At 50.2% G+C, this 18,062-nt stretch overlaps 1 protein-coding gene across 1 annotated transcript in view; it reads right to left on the minus strand.

Moving 5' to 3' along the window:
- The window catches only part of Mmel1 (membrane metalloendopeptidase like 1), a 25,094-nt gene extending 11,052 nt beyond the window's left edge, over positions 1–14,042 (minus strand). The window contains exons 1-4 of the mRNA XM_038334881.1: positions 13,892–14,042; positions 5,121–5,126; positions 1,548–1,625; positions 875–934 (exon numbers count right to left, since the gene is read on the minus strand). Coding sequence (XP_038190809.1) covers positions 875–934; positions 1,548–1,625; positions 5,121–5,126; positions 13,892–14,042 — 295 coding nt within the window. The remainder of the gene's footprint in view (positions 1–874; positions 935–1,547; positions 1,626–5,120; positions 5,127–13,891) is intronic.
- Between the last annotated feature and the right edge of the window lie 4,020 nt (positions 14,043–18,062).

The raw sequence follows: 18,062 nt of genomic DNA on the forward strand, positions 1-18,062 counted from the left end.
GGAGACCCTGAGTTGTGGACATCTTGATATTATCTCAGAGCCTGAGAGACAGTATCCTCCCTTTGGGGACAGTTTGTCTGAGATTTAATATCAACTGTTAACTTGGTGGCAGCTGCTAACTTGTTCTTAGGCAAGTCATTCACTCTCCCTGAGTCAAGAGGGAGGCTAGTAACATTGGAAGAATCACCCAAGTGTCTTCAAGGGCTTCAGCAGCCACTTATAAGCTACAGGATCTTGAATACCCCTGTCTTCTCCTTCCTGAGGACCTGATATTGGAAGATGGTCCCTGCTCATAGAAAGGCCCAGCTGGCGGCCCTGCCTCCTGGCCTCCAGGCCATAGCCCTTCTGCCCCATGCGGTCCTAGTGACCTCTCAGCCCTCAGGTCCTCTGTCTTATGGGGGAGAAAAAGGTCCCCCACCCTGTCTATTGCCTTGAGGGTTTTCTTTATCAGAAGGGGCAACTGTGTCCATCCTAGGATCCAGAGCTATGGGCTCACTGGCTCTGCTCGCTCTGCCTGGGTACTGCCTGGTCTGGGGCTTTTATAGCGGGAGATTTCAAAGGAAGCATCACTGTGGGGCTCCAGGACTCACTCAGACAAAACAACCTGTTCCACTCTCACCCCACAAAACTTCGTTTTCCCTCCTGCAGAGGGCAGTCTGTGGCACTCAATTTTAAGACAAAGTCTTGGTAGAAAATTTGAAATAAAAGAAAATATCCTTTGATTTGACTTTGTTTTCTATAAACATAGATGAGGGGTCTTGGGTCTCTGCAACCCAACCTGCGTGGGAGGCCTGCAGGTGGGAGCCGACCCCAGCTTACAGGGCTGCTCAGGCCCCCAGAACAGCACTGTGGCCGTGCTAGGGGAGGGGCTCACCTGCAATCACGCAGCCTGGGGTGACGCAGACGTCATTCTGCTGTGGTGGCTCTCTGATGGCTGGAGGAGCAGAGGGAGGAACGTGAGGTGTGGAACATCGGTTGAGCTGGTACAGAGGCTTGGCTGCACAGTTTGCAGGCCTTGGTGAGAGGACCAAGGCCTGGGAGGGCTTGGTGAAGCACAAGCTGGGGTGGATGTGGCAGGGTAGATGGGGTGGGCCTCCATTCTCCCCCACCCTCCATGGACACCTCCGAGAGCTCTGAAGCACACCACTGCTTCCCAGTTGGATCCCAAGTGTGACTTTTCCTTACAGCAGTGACCTGGGATCCCCTTTAAAATCTCTGCCTCCGCTGATCCCTATTGGGACCCAGCACCCTCAGAACTGAGGCTGCTCATGACTACCCTGCTGTCCCACCAGCTCTAATGGGACTTCATTATCCCACCCTCTCCTTACCCTGGAGTCCGTATACCCAAGGTGACACCAGGCTGGCCTCCTGGGTGGTACCCAGCTGTGCCCAAACATTCTACATACAAAAGGCACTGGAGACTGGTGTCCCTGTCAATATCCTCTCTTCCCTGTCCCCTCCTGTGCTCTCTGCCCCTCTACATTACTCTACCCGCAGCAGGCCCAGATGCCAAGCCCACCTCCTCAGGGCTGCCTGACAGGGAAGGCAAAGGCTACCTCGTTTTACAATCGTCTTCTCTTCCTGGGAGAAGCGTAGTCGGCTAGTTAAGAGGGGCAGCTGCTTCCCTGGGGAGAAACACAGTGCTCAGCCTCCTCCATTAGCCCCCCCGGTGGAGACTTGGGGATCTGGCTATGTCAGCGCTGGTGTCTGTGTACAGTGCTGTGGGCTCTGGTGCCCACCACACAGTGAGGGCTGGCTACCAGGGCACTGAGACAGGGGGACTATGGAACTTAGGCATCCTCTCCTCGATCCTCTTCCTTCTCCTCAAAGGTTCTGCTAGGCTTGAATGGGAAAGGAAAGGTCCCTTATCTTGCTATTCCTATCTTCTAGTCTGTCTGGAACTACCCAGGCTCTGCCTGTCTTCCTGGACTGCACTTGGAGAAGGCTGCTCTTGCGCTCTTACCGCAGGAATACATAGGCTAAGTTGGGGAGATCAGGCCCTTGTAGGGAGCCCCGTCATGGCAACCTTCACCGCCCCCCAAACTACTTTCACTGCCTGCTGAAGGTTTAAGGCTACTCTCCTTGTCCGTGTCTCTCCAATACATGTGGGGAGGGAAGCTGCTTAGCATGGAAGCCTTCAGGACCTGGAGTGAGGTGTGGGAGAAAGCAAGTCAGGCCTGTCCATCTTCAGGCCTGGTTTGTGGTGTTGAGGCTCCCCATAGTCAGATACACAGATGGTGGGGGAGGAGGGTTTAGGGGTGTATCTGCTTGGTTCCTGGCACAGAATGTGCTGGAAGTGCCAACATTGGGTTCTCCTTAGGACTAGGCAGTATAGAAGGCCATTTGTTCTACACACGAGGATGCTACAAGCCAGACCCGACTTGGCTATGATGCCAGTGTGGGTTCTATCCCTGAAGAGTCCTACCCTTTCATCCCCAATCTGAAGGAGCCGTTGAGGGAAAACTTTCAAGGGGCAACCTGAGATCCGGGGACAAGAAAGTTGACTCCTCAAGTCTGCAAAGGAAGGGGTAAGATCCTTGAGCTTTGGCTGCCCTGTGGAGGTGTGCTCATTTCAAGAGCAGAGTCTGAAGGTGAGACCATGGAGTCACACCACACCGCCAGTGAGAGGACGCGTGACCAGGAGGAGCGCAAATCTGCTGGCTCAGCACACCTTTGAAGCCACCACAGGTGAGTTCAGGACGTCTCAAGGAAGATAAGGACACAGGCACAAAAGAACAGGATTCTAGCCGGGCGGTGGTGGCTGCACACACTCTAATCCTAGCACTCGGGAGGCCGAGGCAGGCAGGTCTTTGAGTCTGAGGTCAGCCTAGTCAACACAGTTCTAGGACAGCCAGGGCAGTTACACAGAGAAACCCTGTCTTGAGAAACAAAACAAAAACAAAAAGAACAGAATTCTAGACATGAGTCCTTTCCTTCCTACAGAAGAGTGACCAGGCCAGAGTCCAGGAAGGGAGGTAGTACTGCAAGGCCGATCCCAAGTATGCTTCCACTCACAGAATGTTGGGTACACCTGCGTGGGCTGCTGTGAGGAATCAGGGTCTTGGGGGAGTTCCTGATGCAGAGGGTGTGTGTTCCCACCTATTCTTGCTCACATAGCCTTCAAGGAGTTTGAGGTTATGTCCACTGACAGAGAAGGAGAGCAGAGAAGAACCTTACACTTCTATCCCCCAGGGAAGCAGCTAACTATTGTTGACAATGAAGAAGGAACCTTGGGAATCAGGGTGTAGCTCAGTTGGTAGAGTGCTTGCCTAGCAATGCACAGAGCCCTGGGTTCCATCCCAAGCACCACATGAACCACACATGGCATTTAGGAGGTAGAGGCAGGAGATTTAGGAATTTAATGTTATATAGTGAGTTTGAGGCCAGCCCCCTGAGCTACATGAAACTCAAATCATTGCTAGGTGTGGTGACACGCACCTCTAATCCTAGCAGTTGGGAGGCAGGGGCAGGTGCAGGTGCATATGAGTTCCTGGCCAGCCTTGGCTACATAGAGAGACTCTGTCTCAAAACAAACCAAACAAACACATACAAACAAGCAAACAACAGCAACCACCCCTTCACAAAAAAAAAAAAAAAAAAAAAAAAACCAAAGAAGTCTGGAGAGATGTCTCAGAGGTTAAGAGCACTGGCTGCTCTTCCAGAGGTCCTGAGTCCAATTCCCAGCGACCAAATGGTGTCTCACAACCAGCTGTAAAGAGATCTGGTGCTCTTTTTTGGTGTGTAGTCATACATGCAGGCAGAACACTGTATACATAATAAATAAATATTTAAAAAACAAACAAAACAGTAAAAACAAAAGGAAACCCCAAACCCTAACTAAGACAAATAAAGAAAGCAAGAGGGAACCCCACATGATGAAAAGGAGTGGACTCTGGGGTGACCCCACTGTTAGCAGCAGCAGTCTGTGCAATGGCTGTTGTCACTGAGCTAAAGAGTCTTTCAGGAGAGGTGGGAAGCTTCCGGATACGCCCTGCGCTTCACCGGGCAAGTGGAAGCCACAGGGAAGAGCAGGATGGAAATGTTGGGAGAGAAGTGAGGTCACCGAGAGTGTTGGGGATACTCAGGACCACTCAGGAGACGGACGGAGGATCAGGAGTTCAAGGCTAGTCTCTCTACAGAACCAGTGTAAGGGTACATGAGACCCTGTCTCAAAAAAAAAAACGTAAGGAAACCACATCACAGATGTGACAGTCATTGAACCCCACACAAAGGAAGTATTAGTTTCAGAACATGCCAGTCAGCAAGACTTTTCAAACCAAACCAAACCACGAAGGCAAGGGAAGTAAATCAATAAACAGAGGGAACAGTTACCCAAGCTTAGAGCCAGCCAAGTATGGTAGTCTCAAGAGTTCAGGAAACAGAGACGGAAAGATTGCAAGCTCGGGGCTGGCCTGGGCTACATACTGAGACCTGACCTCAAAAGAGATGGAAACAACACGAGAATCTCTGGGCTAAAGCCACAGGTAACAAATGTCTTGAGTGGATGGGATTCCAGGAAGATCAAATTCCCTGGACATCCCCTGGTGTTTGCTTAGGCAACGTCTATGGTTTGCCAAGGCCAATAAGCAGTCCTGAGAGTTGGGTGATGGCTTGCGGACAAGCGTTTGCCAAGATGCCCAGCACCCAAGAAAAGACCAGTAGGTGATGTGGAAGTCCCCTCTGTATGCTGTGAATATGTTTTATTACCATTGGTTAATAAAGAAGCTGCTTTGGCCTATGGCAGCGCAGAATAGAGCAAGGTGGCAATTCCAAGCAGAGATGGAGGAGAAAAGAAGGTGGAGTGGAGGAGACACCATGTAGCTGCCAAAGGGGACAGACGCCTGGGAACCTTACCAGCAAACCACAAGCCTCGTGGCAAAATACAAAATAATAGAAATGGGTTAATTTAAGGTGTAAAAGTTAGTTAACAAGAAGTCTGAGATAATAGGCTAAACAGTGTTTTAATTAATATAATTTCTGTGTGATTATTTTGGGTCTGGGCGGCCGGGAAATGAACAAGCAGCCTCTGTCTACAAGTAGGTGGCCCACCTAAACTCCCGGTGCTTTCTAGGTGGAGACATGGGGTCTCTGAGGCAAGTGGCCAGCGAGATTAACTGAACCTCTTCCTCTAAGGTTTAGAACGATTGAAGAAAACACCCAATGTCCACCTCTAGCCTACACACACACACACACACACACACACACACACACCTGCACACACGTGTACCTACACATATGCAAACATATATATGTGCACACATGCATGCCACACAAATACACAAAAAATAGTCTTCACAATCCCTCTGAAGGTTTATTTTCCTAAAATTTTGTTTAAAGAAATTTAAAATTCCTTGACTTGACTAAGACCTTATTCTAATAAAGTTTTTGTGTATATGGGTGTCTGTAGTACACTATGAGCATGCCCACGGAGACCAGAAGAGAGTGTTGGATCTCCTGGGTCTGAAGTCACAGCCGGCTGTGAGATGCTATTTGGATGCTGTGATTATGAGCCTGGGTCCCCCAGAAGAGCAGCTTGTGCTCTTAACCACTGAACCATCTTTCCCATCCCAAAGACCTTAATTTAAATAACCTGTGTTTCCCTTCTCCTCAGTTTCTCTCTTAGGGAAACAACTACAGAGGGTCTGGGAAGACCAACCAGTCGGTCAAGTGATTGCCGACACGTGAGGGACCGAGTTTAGAGCCTCAGCACTTGCAGAAGGAGCTGGGCTTGGTGGGTGCAGCTGTAATTCCAGGATTGCCAGGGCCTTCTACCTAGCCAGCCTAGTTAATCAGTGACCTCCAGGTCCAGTGAGAGACCCTGTCTCAAGAGACTGGAGAGATGGCTCAGTGGTTAAAGCATGGACTACTCTTGCAGAGGACCTGTTCTGGGGTCTCTGGCTCCCTCTTCTCAGCCTAGAGGGAAACTGCACTTGTGAGCACATGCCCCTACGCAAACATACATGCGTGTAAAGAGCTAAAAATAAACACATAATAAATCCTTAAACAATAAAGTGGAGCATGCTAGAAGTCACCTCACACTGATCTCTGGCCCCACACCTGAACACACACACACACACAAACACACACACACGAGAGAGAGAGAGAGAGAGAGAGAGAGAGAGAGAGAGAGAGAGAGAGAGAGAGAGAGAGAGAGAGAAGAGAGAGAGAGGAGAGAGAGAGAGGGAGAGAGAGAGAGGAGAGAGAGAGAGAATGCTACAACAATGGAGAAAACTCATGTTCCCTGAGGTTGAGTAACCTGCTGAGGTGGGTGGCGAGGCAGATGTGGGGATGAGTGTGGTGTGGCCAAGGAAACTTGCCCTGAGAGTCAACATGAAGCTGTCCCAAAAGGAAGCGTCTCAAGACACCGGATGGAAACAAACACACGTTCTCAGAGGGAAACCCTCTCCACTTACATCACACAGAAGGCCAAGGACAAAGCCCACATGGATGTGAATTTATGGGTTTTTTTTTTTGTTTGTTTTTTCGAGACAGGGTTTCCCTGTAGTTTCTAGAGCCTGTCCTGGAACTAGCTCTTGTAGACCAGGCTGGCCTCGAACTCAGAGATCCGCCTGCCTCTGCCTCCCGAGTAATGGGACTAAAGGCGTGCGCCACCACCGCTCTGCTTGAATTTGTGTTTGTGAAAAGAAGTTGTCCATACGTTAGGAAGAGCCAAGGGCAGAGCCCCGAGGAGTTCAGATATGGGGCAGAGGTGCCACGTGGCCTGCTTTGGTGGTCAAAACGAGGTGGGTGTGGCGTGCTCCAGTTCTAAGCGAGTGCCCCAAGAGCCTGTGTGCTTTCACGTGGAGGGGAACATGACTAGCTAGGTCTCTGTACCTGGGTGAGGTCACCCCGACACAGACACGCGCAACCTGAGTCTGACTTGGGTCAACTTGACCTCAGCCAGGGAAAGAGGTTGGGAACTTGTTGTTTGGGGGGCCTGGGTGTTGGTATAGGTTTTATAGGTATCTAAGTGACACAGAGCATTATATACTTTGGAAATACTTCAAAGAGATGAAATAATTGAAAACAGACAAGGAGCAGTTAAAAATCAAAAAGAATCAGCTGTAAACGCTAGAAACAAAACCACGTAAAACCACATGGGACACAAAACCACGTAAAAACCACGTGGGACACAAAACCACGTAAAACCACGTGGGACAGTGAGACGGTTCAGTGGGGCAAAGTGCTTGTGCAAACCCGACGACCTACGGTGGAAATAGGCAATGCCTGCCTGCAAGCTGTTCTCGTGCTGTGCGGCATGCATGTAACTGCATTCACATATGCCTCTCTCTCTCATACACACATACACGTGCATACACATGCATACACACTAATAATAAATACAACAATAAACATCTTAAAAAGGAAAACTTGCAGTCTCTGAAGTTTACAATCACAAACCCAGAATGGATGGCTTCAAGGCTGCGGAAGAGAGACTTGGCGAGCTAGAACAATGCTCTGTGGAACTAGCAAGGAGCGCCGGGCAAAGTCAGGCACAGACAAAAATCATCAGAAAGGACAGACTGAGAAAAGCGAGTCTATAAGTAACCAGAATTTTATTTCATTAATTCATGTGCTTATTGTTTGCATGTTCTTATGTGGGGATGCATCTATGCACGCATAATAATAATAATCTATGCACGTGTAGAAGCCAGAGGTCAGTCATCTCTCCAGCCCCTCCTTAGCCTTATATTAAGTTAAATATGTACCTGGGATTTATGAGAGAAGCTCTATTTTTGACACCAAAATCCACAACAGAGTGCCATTTCCTTCCTAGAAACCACAACAAAAGCCAGATAACCTATTTAAAAAAAGAACCACTCTTTTTGGATCCAACCCAAGACTCAGCCACAAGATGAGGAAAATGACATTTCAGAGAACTTGGGACAGTTTTGGGGAGAGGCGGGACACACAGGTCCGGGAGAGATGTTCAAACAATGAGCAGGAAGCCAGTTACTTCTAAACCCGCTGACCGCCCCGTGTGGGCGTGCTCCTGATCGGAGGACTTCTGAGAGCATGCACGCTTTCCCACGATTTCCCAATCACCTGCAGGGCTGATGAAGGAAAATCTCAGAAGACTTTAGAGAGCCTGCCCCAGAGAGGAGCCTCTCTGAGACAGGAGCTTCCAATGGTGGCCTGGTGAGGCAAGAAAGACAAAGGCCCAGCCATGGAACTGCTGCGTGCCTGGACCAGGAAAGATAAACTTTCACCCTCATGGGCCAGGGGAGCAGCTTGGCTCTGCAAGAGGTGGGGAGGATGGCAGGAGAGCCTGAGGGCCCCAGAGTGGCCAGCCTGCCACGGAGTGCCCTTGTCTGCTTCTGTGTCTGCTTCTGCTAGAAATACCAGGGGAGGGGCCTTTATCAACCACCCCAGGGGAGGGGTCTTATCAATCATATTAGTGGTGGGTTTTATTAATCATACTGGAAATGGAGCTTTCAAGTAATGGAACCAGGTTATCAGGGCCTGAGACCTCTGAAACCACACCCGAAATAACATTTTATCCTTTAAAGCCATTTATCTCGAGCACTTTGTCACAGCCCGGGAGAGCTGACACGAAGCTGTCAGAGGACTCGTCTCTGACTTCAGCCTGAGGACTGAGGCTGTAGCTTACTTGTGTAAAATGAACAGCTGTTTACTTCTGAAATTTTATTCTGCAGAAAAGATGAGCGAGGCCGGGAAAATGGTTTTAAAAGCCAGGGCTGTACCTCGAATGGGCTGAGATCTAGGATGATCATTTTGACTATATTCTTACTGCTGTGGCAGAATACACTGGCAAAGAGCAGCTCTGGAGATAAAGGGATCATCACGGGCGGGGCAGCGGGAGTGAGTGAGACTGGCCTGCCAGGCAGGAAGCAGCTGGATCACATTTCATCAGCACACAGGAAAAGCAGGGGAAAAGTGGAGCCAGGTGCCATAACCTTTCCAACAGTGCCACCAGGTGGACACCAAGTGTTCAAACACATGATCCCATGCCGGGCATTTCAAATCTGTAACACTGCAGGATTAACCTGGTGTTCAGGTTGCCTCCGCAACTAGCTTTAACGATCTTAAATCAATACAGGTGTTGATGAGTACTCCTGTAATCCAGCGCTTGTGAGTTAAGGACAGAAAGATCAGAAGTTCAGGGTTGTCCTCGACTATATAGTAAGTTGGAGGCCTGCCTGGGCTACATGAGATCCTGTCTCTCTCTCTCCCTCCCTGCCGTACACCAAGCATACAAAGGCACAGAGGTTTTTTGAAATGGTAAAGACAGGTCTTGCATAACAATCACTAGACAGAAAAAGGGGCCGTCAGTAGAGTTATGAATAATGAAATCCAGACAATAGCAAGAAAAGAAAATGTAAGTCATTAGTTTTCCTAGTTCATAAAGACTAGGGGCTGGAGAGATGGCTCTGGCCGGGGGACTGAGTCCGGTTCCCAGCACCCACATGACTGCTCACAGCCACTTGCAACTCCAGTTCCCAGAGCCGACCCCTTCTTCTGCCCCCAAGAGAACTTGCGCTCACATACGCACGAACTCACATATTCCATGTATACATAGTTGAAAACAAATGATAAGGATTTTAAAATACACCATAAAATATATAAATGACGCACGTGGATTTAAGCAAAAGCTATGGAGACATCTCTATCGGGAGGTGGGGCTTAGTGTCTCACAAGCGAATTCTCCTTTGTACAGGACGTACAGACAAGACTGACGGCGTCAGAGGCAAGACTGACATCTTGTTATTGCATATGGTAATGAGCAATGCAACGGGCATTTTCCTAAGCATTCCTGTTGTATCAAGTCTTCAAGCCCTCTTGTGAGCATACACTCCTATAATTTCTGCTTTGCATGTCAGGAAACTGAGGCCCAGAGATGTCACGGAAGCTGTCTGAAGTCACACAGCTAAGACAGGAGCTGGAATTCCTGGCTGTATAGCTGGGAACTGATGTGCACACTGCCTCCGGCCCTTCATGTCCTTCACTGACTAACAGGTAGAAGAGTCCAAAGATGAGCTGCAGACTCTAAGGACACAGTCCAGGCTGGCAGCATGTTCCTGGCAGGTTCTGTCTCACCTCCTCAGCTTTGTTGCTTGGCCGGGAAAGGAGTCTGGGCGTGCACAAATGGGCAAGGCCGCACGCTAATAAAAGCTAATTTACAAAACTAGGGGCCATGGTTAGCCAACCTGAGCAATGAATATAGTTGCTGGTGGAGAGAATTCTGGGTGAGCATGAACGAGGTCACGACACTGAGCCACTGCTGAAAATATTTGACTTTCAGGGTCAACCAGATGGCTCCAGAATAAAGACACTTGCTGAAAAAGCCCAGAGACCTTAGTTTGATCCCTGGAGCCCATCCAAATATGGAATCAAAGAATCAATTGACCTCCACACGCATGTGCACACAAAATAAAATGGATTTTCAGGGAAAAAAAGATGTATTTATAATTTTAACTTCACAACTAATTAAAAGAAAAAACATGAGTAACTATCAAAAAGAAAAAAAAATTCAAGCAAATTGAGGGAAAAACAGCTCAATTTGAACAAAGGCAAGAAAAGATGAAAATGCATCAGAAATACAAACATACATTGTGGACAAAAGACACAGTCTAGTGCTTACAGGGAATGCATATAAGGAAAATCCTCCCTGTAAAAGGCAAACTCGAAACTCAGCCATCACGGCTGCAGGAGAAACAGCTGAGCTGCGCACGGGACGCTTCCCGAGCAGAGAGTGGAAGTACTCACTTTCGATCCTCCAGTCCCGTGCAGTGGAAAGGAAACTGACCCTACAAACTGTCCTCTGCCTTCACATACAAGTCACAACCTGCCCCTACCGTACAAATAAAATGTGATGGGCAGATTGTAAAAAACAACTGTTTGGTTTTTACTATTTTATTTTTATGTGTATGTGTGTTTTTGCTTACACGTATGCCTGTGCACCATGTATGTGCCTGATGCCCATGGAAGCCAGAAGAGGGTGTCAGACCTCCTGGAACTAGAGTTACTTACAGAGAGTTATTAGCTGCCGTGTGGATTCTGGGAATTGAACGGCTGTCCTCTGGAAGAACAGCCAGTGCTCTTAACCACGGAGCCACCTCTGCAGCCCCATGCAAAAGGATTTTGTTTTTTAAAAAAGAAGAGAATCTAGGATTAAAAGCATTGTTAAGATACGATCACTAGCCGGGCGGAGGTGGCGCACGCCTTTAATCCCAGCACTCGGGAAGCAGAGGCAGGCGGATCTCTGAGTTCGAGGCCAGCCTGGTCTACAAGAGCTAGATCCAGGATAGGCTCTAGAAACTACAGGGAAACCCTGTCTCGAGAAACAAAAAAAAAAAAAAAAAGATACGATCACTGTGTAATGACTTGTAGTGGGCTGATTCTGTATGTTAACTAAATATAAAACAGCAGGGACAACAATCACACACACAAATATATAACTGCATAAATTTATGAAACTAAGTTTGTACTTTATGACTTTTTTGATGAAGTGGTTGAGGAAAACATCGTAGAGTTCTCTTTTTTGAGATTTTATTTTATGCGTATGTGTGTTTTGTGTGTGTCTGTGCATCATATGTGCTCCTGGTGCCTGTGGAGGCCAGAAGAGGGTGTCAGATCCTCTAGAACTGGAGTTAAGACAGTTGTGAGCTGCCACATGAGTACTTGGAATTAAACCTGGGTCTTTTGGAAGAGTAGCCAACACTCTTAACTGCTGAGCCATCTCCAACCCCTTATGGCTAAACTTATGTTCATGGGCTTATCTTAAATTGGTGAGAGAAATTAATCCTTGATATCACTTCAGGAATCTGACAAGTCTCTAGTGCAAGAATTTCACACACACACACACACACACACACACATTTAATAGCTATCTGGAAGATCAAGAGAATGAAGGAAGCAACTATCACAGGGGTTTTCTTTGAACTCACAGGCACCTATGGACACTGTCACTCAGCAGGCAGGGGCGGGCATAGCACTTGAGTGCTTCTGCTGATTTGACAATTTTCCTGAAGGACAACTGGCCAAGCCTTACTTGGCCTAAGGCTGGTGTGATGGTCAGCATCACCATTTACCAACTTGATAGGATTCAGAACCACCTGGGAGCAGGGTGCATGTGGGAGGGGAACGATCTGACTGACTGAGGTGTAGAAGAGCTGCCCACTGTGGGTGGGACGTTCCCTAGGTAGGTATCCCCGGACTGTCTAGAATGATGTTGAACACAGCGGTCATTGCTCTCGTCTGATGGCTTCGAGTCCTGCTGTCTTGACATCACCAAACACTTTCTCTCTTACGTTGCTCTTTTCAGGGTATACTTTATCGCAACAGCAGAAACATTCCCAAGAAGGCTAACCCCAGGCAGGCATGAGAAATCCCACCAGACCACCTCCAACTGAGTTTCTGACAATTGTGCAACTGACCCAGAAATCAGTAAAAGTTAAGATGGTAACGTTCATGTGGATATAGACATTAAAGAATAAATAGTAGCTCACAGATTGGAAATAATAATAATAATAAAAATCCTCCAGACAGAAAAACGAAAATGTTTGAAAATGGATAATACAAAACTTCCCATCTGCCCAGTCCTGACTGAAGTCCTGGACTGAAGCCCAGGTTAGCTGTGGGGTCATTCCAGCGGCCCAGGAACCCTGGAGGAGGAGGAAGCAGAAACTGTGGGCCCTGGCAGAGGCAAGGAGACCCTGGCTGTCCCAGAAGTCATACTGCTTGAAGGGCAAAGGGAGAGCCAGACAGGGAGAAGAGAAACAGGACAACAGACAGGGCAAGAGAGAGGATCCCCACCCCTTGACCTCACTGCTGGCTGTGGGGTCATCAGACCTGTTCTGTGGAGGGCTCAAAATCAGGTGTTTTGAGATCAGTGCTCCTCCAACAAAGGGCCCTGGGGCTCTGAGCTCCACCGGGCGCAGGGGCCCTGTCACTCCTGCCCTTGAAGTTGGCTGTACCTTGCAGGAAAACCCAACAGGCAGAGACCACAGTAGCCACTGGGTGGGAGCCACACTCTACATGGGCCCTTGAAGGCAGCCCTGGGTGTGGCGGAACCCACTGTGTTTCCTAGCTGCCCCTCATCAGGAGTCCCCTGAGGGGACATTCAGGGTCTGGTGCCCTGGAGTTAGAGCCAGACTAAGGTGAGCACATCACTTACAGACATGGTGGAGTGGAGTAGGTGGACCTTCCTTTCTCCTGTGTGTTTATCCCCCTGCTCCTGGCTCAAAGGGATGAAGGGCTTGGAAGTTACAGAGCTGCTGGGTGTCTAGGTGCCCCTCCAAAGGGGTCACCCTGGTCCTACATGTGGTCCTTTAGGAAGAGGTCAATGTGCTAAAGCAGTTCCTGGGACACCCGAGGTCTATCCAAAGGGCAGCCCTAGCCACCCCTCCACCTTCATGGGTCCTCAGGCTAGCCCCTTCCTTCAAACTTGCAATAAGCAAGAGCCTGTTTCAGAAGCCACCAGGTCATCCTGACTGGCACCAGGTGAGACAGCTGGAGGGACCCCTTAGCTCAGGGGCTTGGGCTCCTGCTGCTGGGCCACCTGGGAACTGCAGCAGCCACTCTGCCTGGCTGTGCTGCGGACTAGAAGGGGGCTGGCCCGGTGGGGCGGGGGACCTGTCTGCCTTCTGCAGCGTCCTAGAGTCCTGCTGAGGCAGAGGGGGCGGAGGCAGAGCCTGCAGCAGCTGCCGCGCCAGCAAGCCAGGACAGAGCTTTCTGGATGGGGTCGCTGGGTCCGTGCAGGTCAGTGTCCCTTCCGTGGCATCTCTGGAGTCAGCACCATGGCCCTGGGAGCGGGCAGGGGCCCCTGGCAGAGCCCTCTGCCCCACTCTGCAAGGCTGGCGTCTCTCAGGCAAAGCCCTGGGCGGGGGTGGGTAGGGGGAAGGTAAGGGGACAGGGTGTCCTTACTCACCTCCGCTGTAGAGGACACCCAGGGCCACTAGGGTTCCCAGCAGCAGCAGCAGTAGCAGCAGCAGCCCCCCCTCCAGGAAACCTGAGCGCCTCTTCTTCCCAGACCGGTCTGCTCTCTCCACCATCCCCACTGGGCTCTCCGACTTCCCCATCAGCCGGTTCTGGGTGGAAAGCACACAGCTGAGCACCCCAGGCCAGGGCCAGGAGAGTCAGCTGGAGCCTGAACGCCTTGACCACAATGAAGCTGGTGCTTTGGGGATGCCGTGTCCTGGTCTCTACTCTCAAAGCTGCAAACTGTGCCCTGCGTGCCCTGGTCTTGCCAGGGGTTCTTATGCTAGGGGTAGGGGTCTCTGAGTGCCCAGGGAACCCCTGTGTAGAAATGAGACCTGGCCAATTGGTCACGATGGCCATTGCTTTTCAAAGTCAGTTTCTCTCTTGTTCTCTCATCAGACACAGCAGGGGCTAACTAGTTCTGGAGCTGTTCTCTTCACTGCCTGGGGTCTGCATGCAGGACCCAGGACGCTCCACCAAGATATCTACTGGCCTCTGCAGTGGAGCCTTCTTGGGTTGCCTGTGCCCAGGGCTTCCTGAATTTCTGGGCCTGGAAGCTGGACCAGGGATGTTGTTGGGAAGGTGGCTCAGGCCCTGAGCTCCTTGCCTGTCCTTCCACAGTTCTTGTTGGAATCCAGGAGTTTTGGTAATTGGTGGGGTTAGGAAGGGCAAGAATGCGTGTGGGAACCAAGGAGAGAAAGAGGAGATCGGCATCTGGAAGTTCCTCCCTATCATCCCAGGGGTTGTGAGCAGATCTGGCCATCCCTTCAGCTCCTCACTATGGGGAAGATGTTCTTCTGAGCCACCCTAAGGTGGACAGAAGTGGAGGACACACAATACGGCGGCAGGTTGCTGCTGTGACCAGAACAGGTGGCTGGGAAGTGAGGTGCAGCTTAGTGACCAGGTTCCTGGAGTGGTGAGTGCCCCTGCCATCCTGCCTCAGTTCTGGTCCCATTCACTGGGGATCTCAGTCGCCTCTGGCATGCCTGTTTTTGATACAGTGGAGAGTAGGCTGGACCCTGGACCTCACTCCCTGCTTCTTGGTGGTCAGTTAACTGTCAGTGAACCCAGCACTTCTGATACTTCCTCTGTATGCTCAGACCACGACTGCCTGGCCATTTGCCCACCCACAAAGCCTCTGCCTTCCTCCAGACAGTCCCATTCCCAAGTTGTTGGAGACTTCTGCTCCTAGGCCTTTAGCTCTGCGGGAGTCTGACCTTGGCTCCTTCCTACTGCCCCCAGGCTGCCATCTGCTTGAGCTGCAGCCATACCTACTGAGGGTGTCTCCCCCTTTCCATCCTCTTAGTGGGGGAAGTCAGAAGATGTCACCTCTAACCTCCCTTGGAGCAGCAGTTCCTACTGTCATTTCAAGACACTGTGGGCCTGCCACCTCACACCACCCCCTCCGTCTATTTCCTCAAGCCACTTTGTCAGGGTGCCTATCTCCCAGGTCCCTAACTAAGGAGAAAATAGAGAAGGCCGCATCTTCAGGGGTCTTCCCCAACCTGGCTTTCAAGTTCAACTGAGCAACCTCAGCTTGTTCCTGTTCTGCGCTGTTACAACCCCAAATGTTCTTATTCAAGTCATACTTATGAGACTGCCAGATCCCCCAGGACTCCTGTGGCTTCTGTAGGGTATCCATAGCAACAGTTGAAAAGGTGACTAGTTCCTGGGTCTGGCCTTTGCAGAGTTTTAGTACCTGTTCTGACTACGAATGCATTTGCTAGTTCTCTTCTGCATTCTGTGGGCTCATACCACTCTGTCCTGAAACCCACTTCCAGCTAACAAGGCACACACAATAAAAATGCAGTCAGGTGACCTGGGACAGGCCGAGCATGTCTGTGCTGGGCAAGAGGGAAAGGAGTCAGTGTGGCCAGGCCCTGAAGTGGGTTTTCATCTCCCTGGAGATCTTCTAGGAGACTCTCTGGGTTGTCATGATGACAACAGGGGCTTTTTCAGGTAGGAAGGGGATCAAAGGGGCTACCCAACTAGGTGTAGGTGGTAAAATACCAAAATGCTCGGTGCCATCGAGTGAAATGCCTGGGTTATTGGAGGGTCCCACGACAAGGCTTACATGTCTAGCGTGATGGTGCATTTGGGAGGCTGAGACAGGAGGATTGCTGTGAACTCAAGGGCAGCCTGGGTTACACAGAGTGAGACTGTTTTAAACAAAACAAAATTAAGAAACCGCCAAAACCAAAACAAGAAAACAAAACAAGATACCACCCAGTGAGGCAGCAGGGCAGGGTCCTCTCCGCGGACCTTACCTTGTGATCTCAGGAGCCGCAGCCACCACTGGGCAGGTCCTTAAGGGCTGTGTTAGGGTGTCTCAGAGCTGGGGTGAGCTGGCCAAGGTGGGCTCTCGGTGGAGTAGAGCAGCGGTCAGGCCAATCTGGCTGTGAGGTCACACGGAGCTGGCTTCTGGCTCACCTTTGTGATGGCATGAGCTCCCTGGAGATGTGACATCCTCACGCATTCCATGAGCTTTAGTGTGGGGGAGGGGCAGACATGCTTTCTAGCATAAGTGGGTGTTCTGATCCCCCAAGCCTTATCTACCTCTCATTTCTATCTCTTGACTCTAGTCCAAAGGGACCTAGGGACTTCTGGGTAGGAAACATGATGCTTCTTTGAACTGAGGTGTTGGTTAGATTTCTGCTGCAGGCTGATATGTGTGGCCCCTCCTCTGGGCTTCTTCCCTGCAGTCTCTGGGTGGGGTGAGGGGTGGTTCTGGAGGACCCATCGTGATGAACAGGCATGGAAGTAGAAAGGATCCTCACTCCAGATGATAGTGAGAGGCTGGACTCTTTCCCAGGGATTGTCTGTGAAGTTTACACACCAAACCCAGAGCCAGGGAGGCAGTCTGGCTGGGATCTGGAAGAGGGGCTTTGCGCTCAGGAACTGTCTTCCAGATCTTCAAATATGAGCCAGGAATATGCTCAAAGAAAGTGATAGGGCCCTAAGCAAGGGCTGACTTCAGATGCGGATGCTCAGGCCACAGCAGTGGATGCTGATGCTCAGGTGGATGCTGATGCTCAGGCCACAGTGGTGGATGCTGATGCTCAGGCCACAGTGGTGGATGCTGATATTCAGGCCACCTTTTCCTTTTTATTTAGTTCAGGACTCCAGCTCATGGGTACCACCCCCATCCAGGGTGGTTCTTTCCTCTTTAGTTGAACTTTTTGGACATAGTGTTGGAAATACATTCAAGAGGTATTATCTCCTGGATGATTCCAAATCCAGGCAAGTTGATCCTGATTAACATAGATGGATCTTGTCATAAAAACGAATGTATGCCCAATTCCAGGCAGGTGTGGTCAAGCTTCACCTGCAAGGGGCTGGGGAGGGTGAATAGGGAGCTAGCCTCCTGAGCAGAGAGGAGCAGCTGGCTGGTCTGATGGATGCCTCAGAAGGCTGCAGTACGTGATTCACAAGTTATCTTTACCCCGGTGACACTCACAACTTCCTAACCAAACCACCTGTCGCTCTCCATATAAACCGGTGTTACGAGAATCTCTGCAGTGGCTTCCCCTCCGTCATGGATGTTTCCCACTGCCTACACAAGTAGGAAGTCTGGCTGTTCCATTAGCCTTAGGGATCCTCTTGTCTCTGACTTCCCCGAAATGGAGATTACATGTGTGTGGCACTCTGGCCTGGTGTTTATTCATTCCTCATGTCTGGGGATTGAACCCAAGTAAAATAAGCATTTGACTGAGTTGTCTCCTCAGCCCCTTACTGAATTCTTATGAGAAAATTAGGGCATTGGACAGGAGCTGGACACTGAAACTTGGGATGGGCTGAGGTATGAACTCAGGAGCCCCAGACTTTCAAGTGACCCTCCACCAGGGGCATATGGGGCACTAGCCTTTCTTGTCTGAAAACCCCATGGTCAGTCAGTGCTAAAAGACCTGCCTTCAGACCCTTAGCAGGCCAGGTTTTAGGAACTCCCAAGTGAATGAAGACTAAGTTAGGCCCTTGAGGCTGTGGCTCACACACCGTGACATCTTCAGGAGTCCTGAGGCTGTGGCTCACACACCGTGACACATACAGGAGTCCTGAGGCTGTGGCTCACACATCGTGACACCTTCAGGAGTCCTGAGGCTGTGGCTCACACGCCGTGGCAC

This window comes from Arvicola amphibius, chromosome 6 (assembly GCF_903992535.2).
Source record: "Arvicola amphibius chromosome 6, mArvAmp1.2, whole genome shotgun sequence".
NCBI classification, from domain to species: Eukaryota; Metazoa; Chordata; class Mammalia; order Rodentia; family Cricetidae; genus Arvicola; species Arvicola amphibius.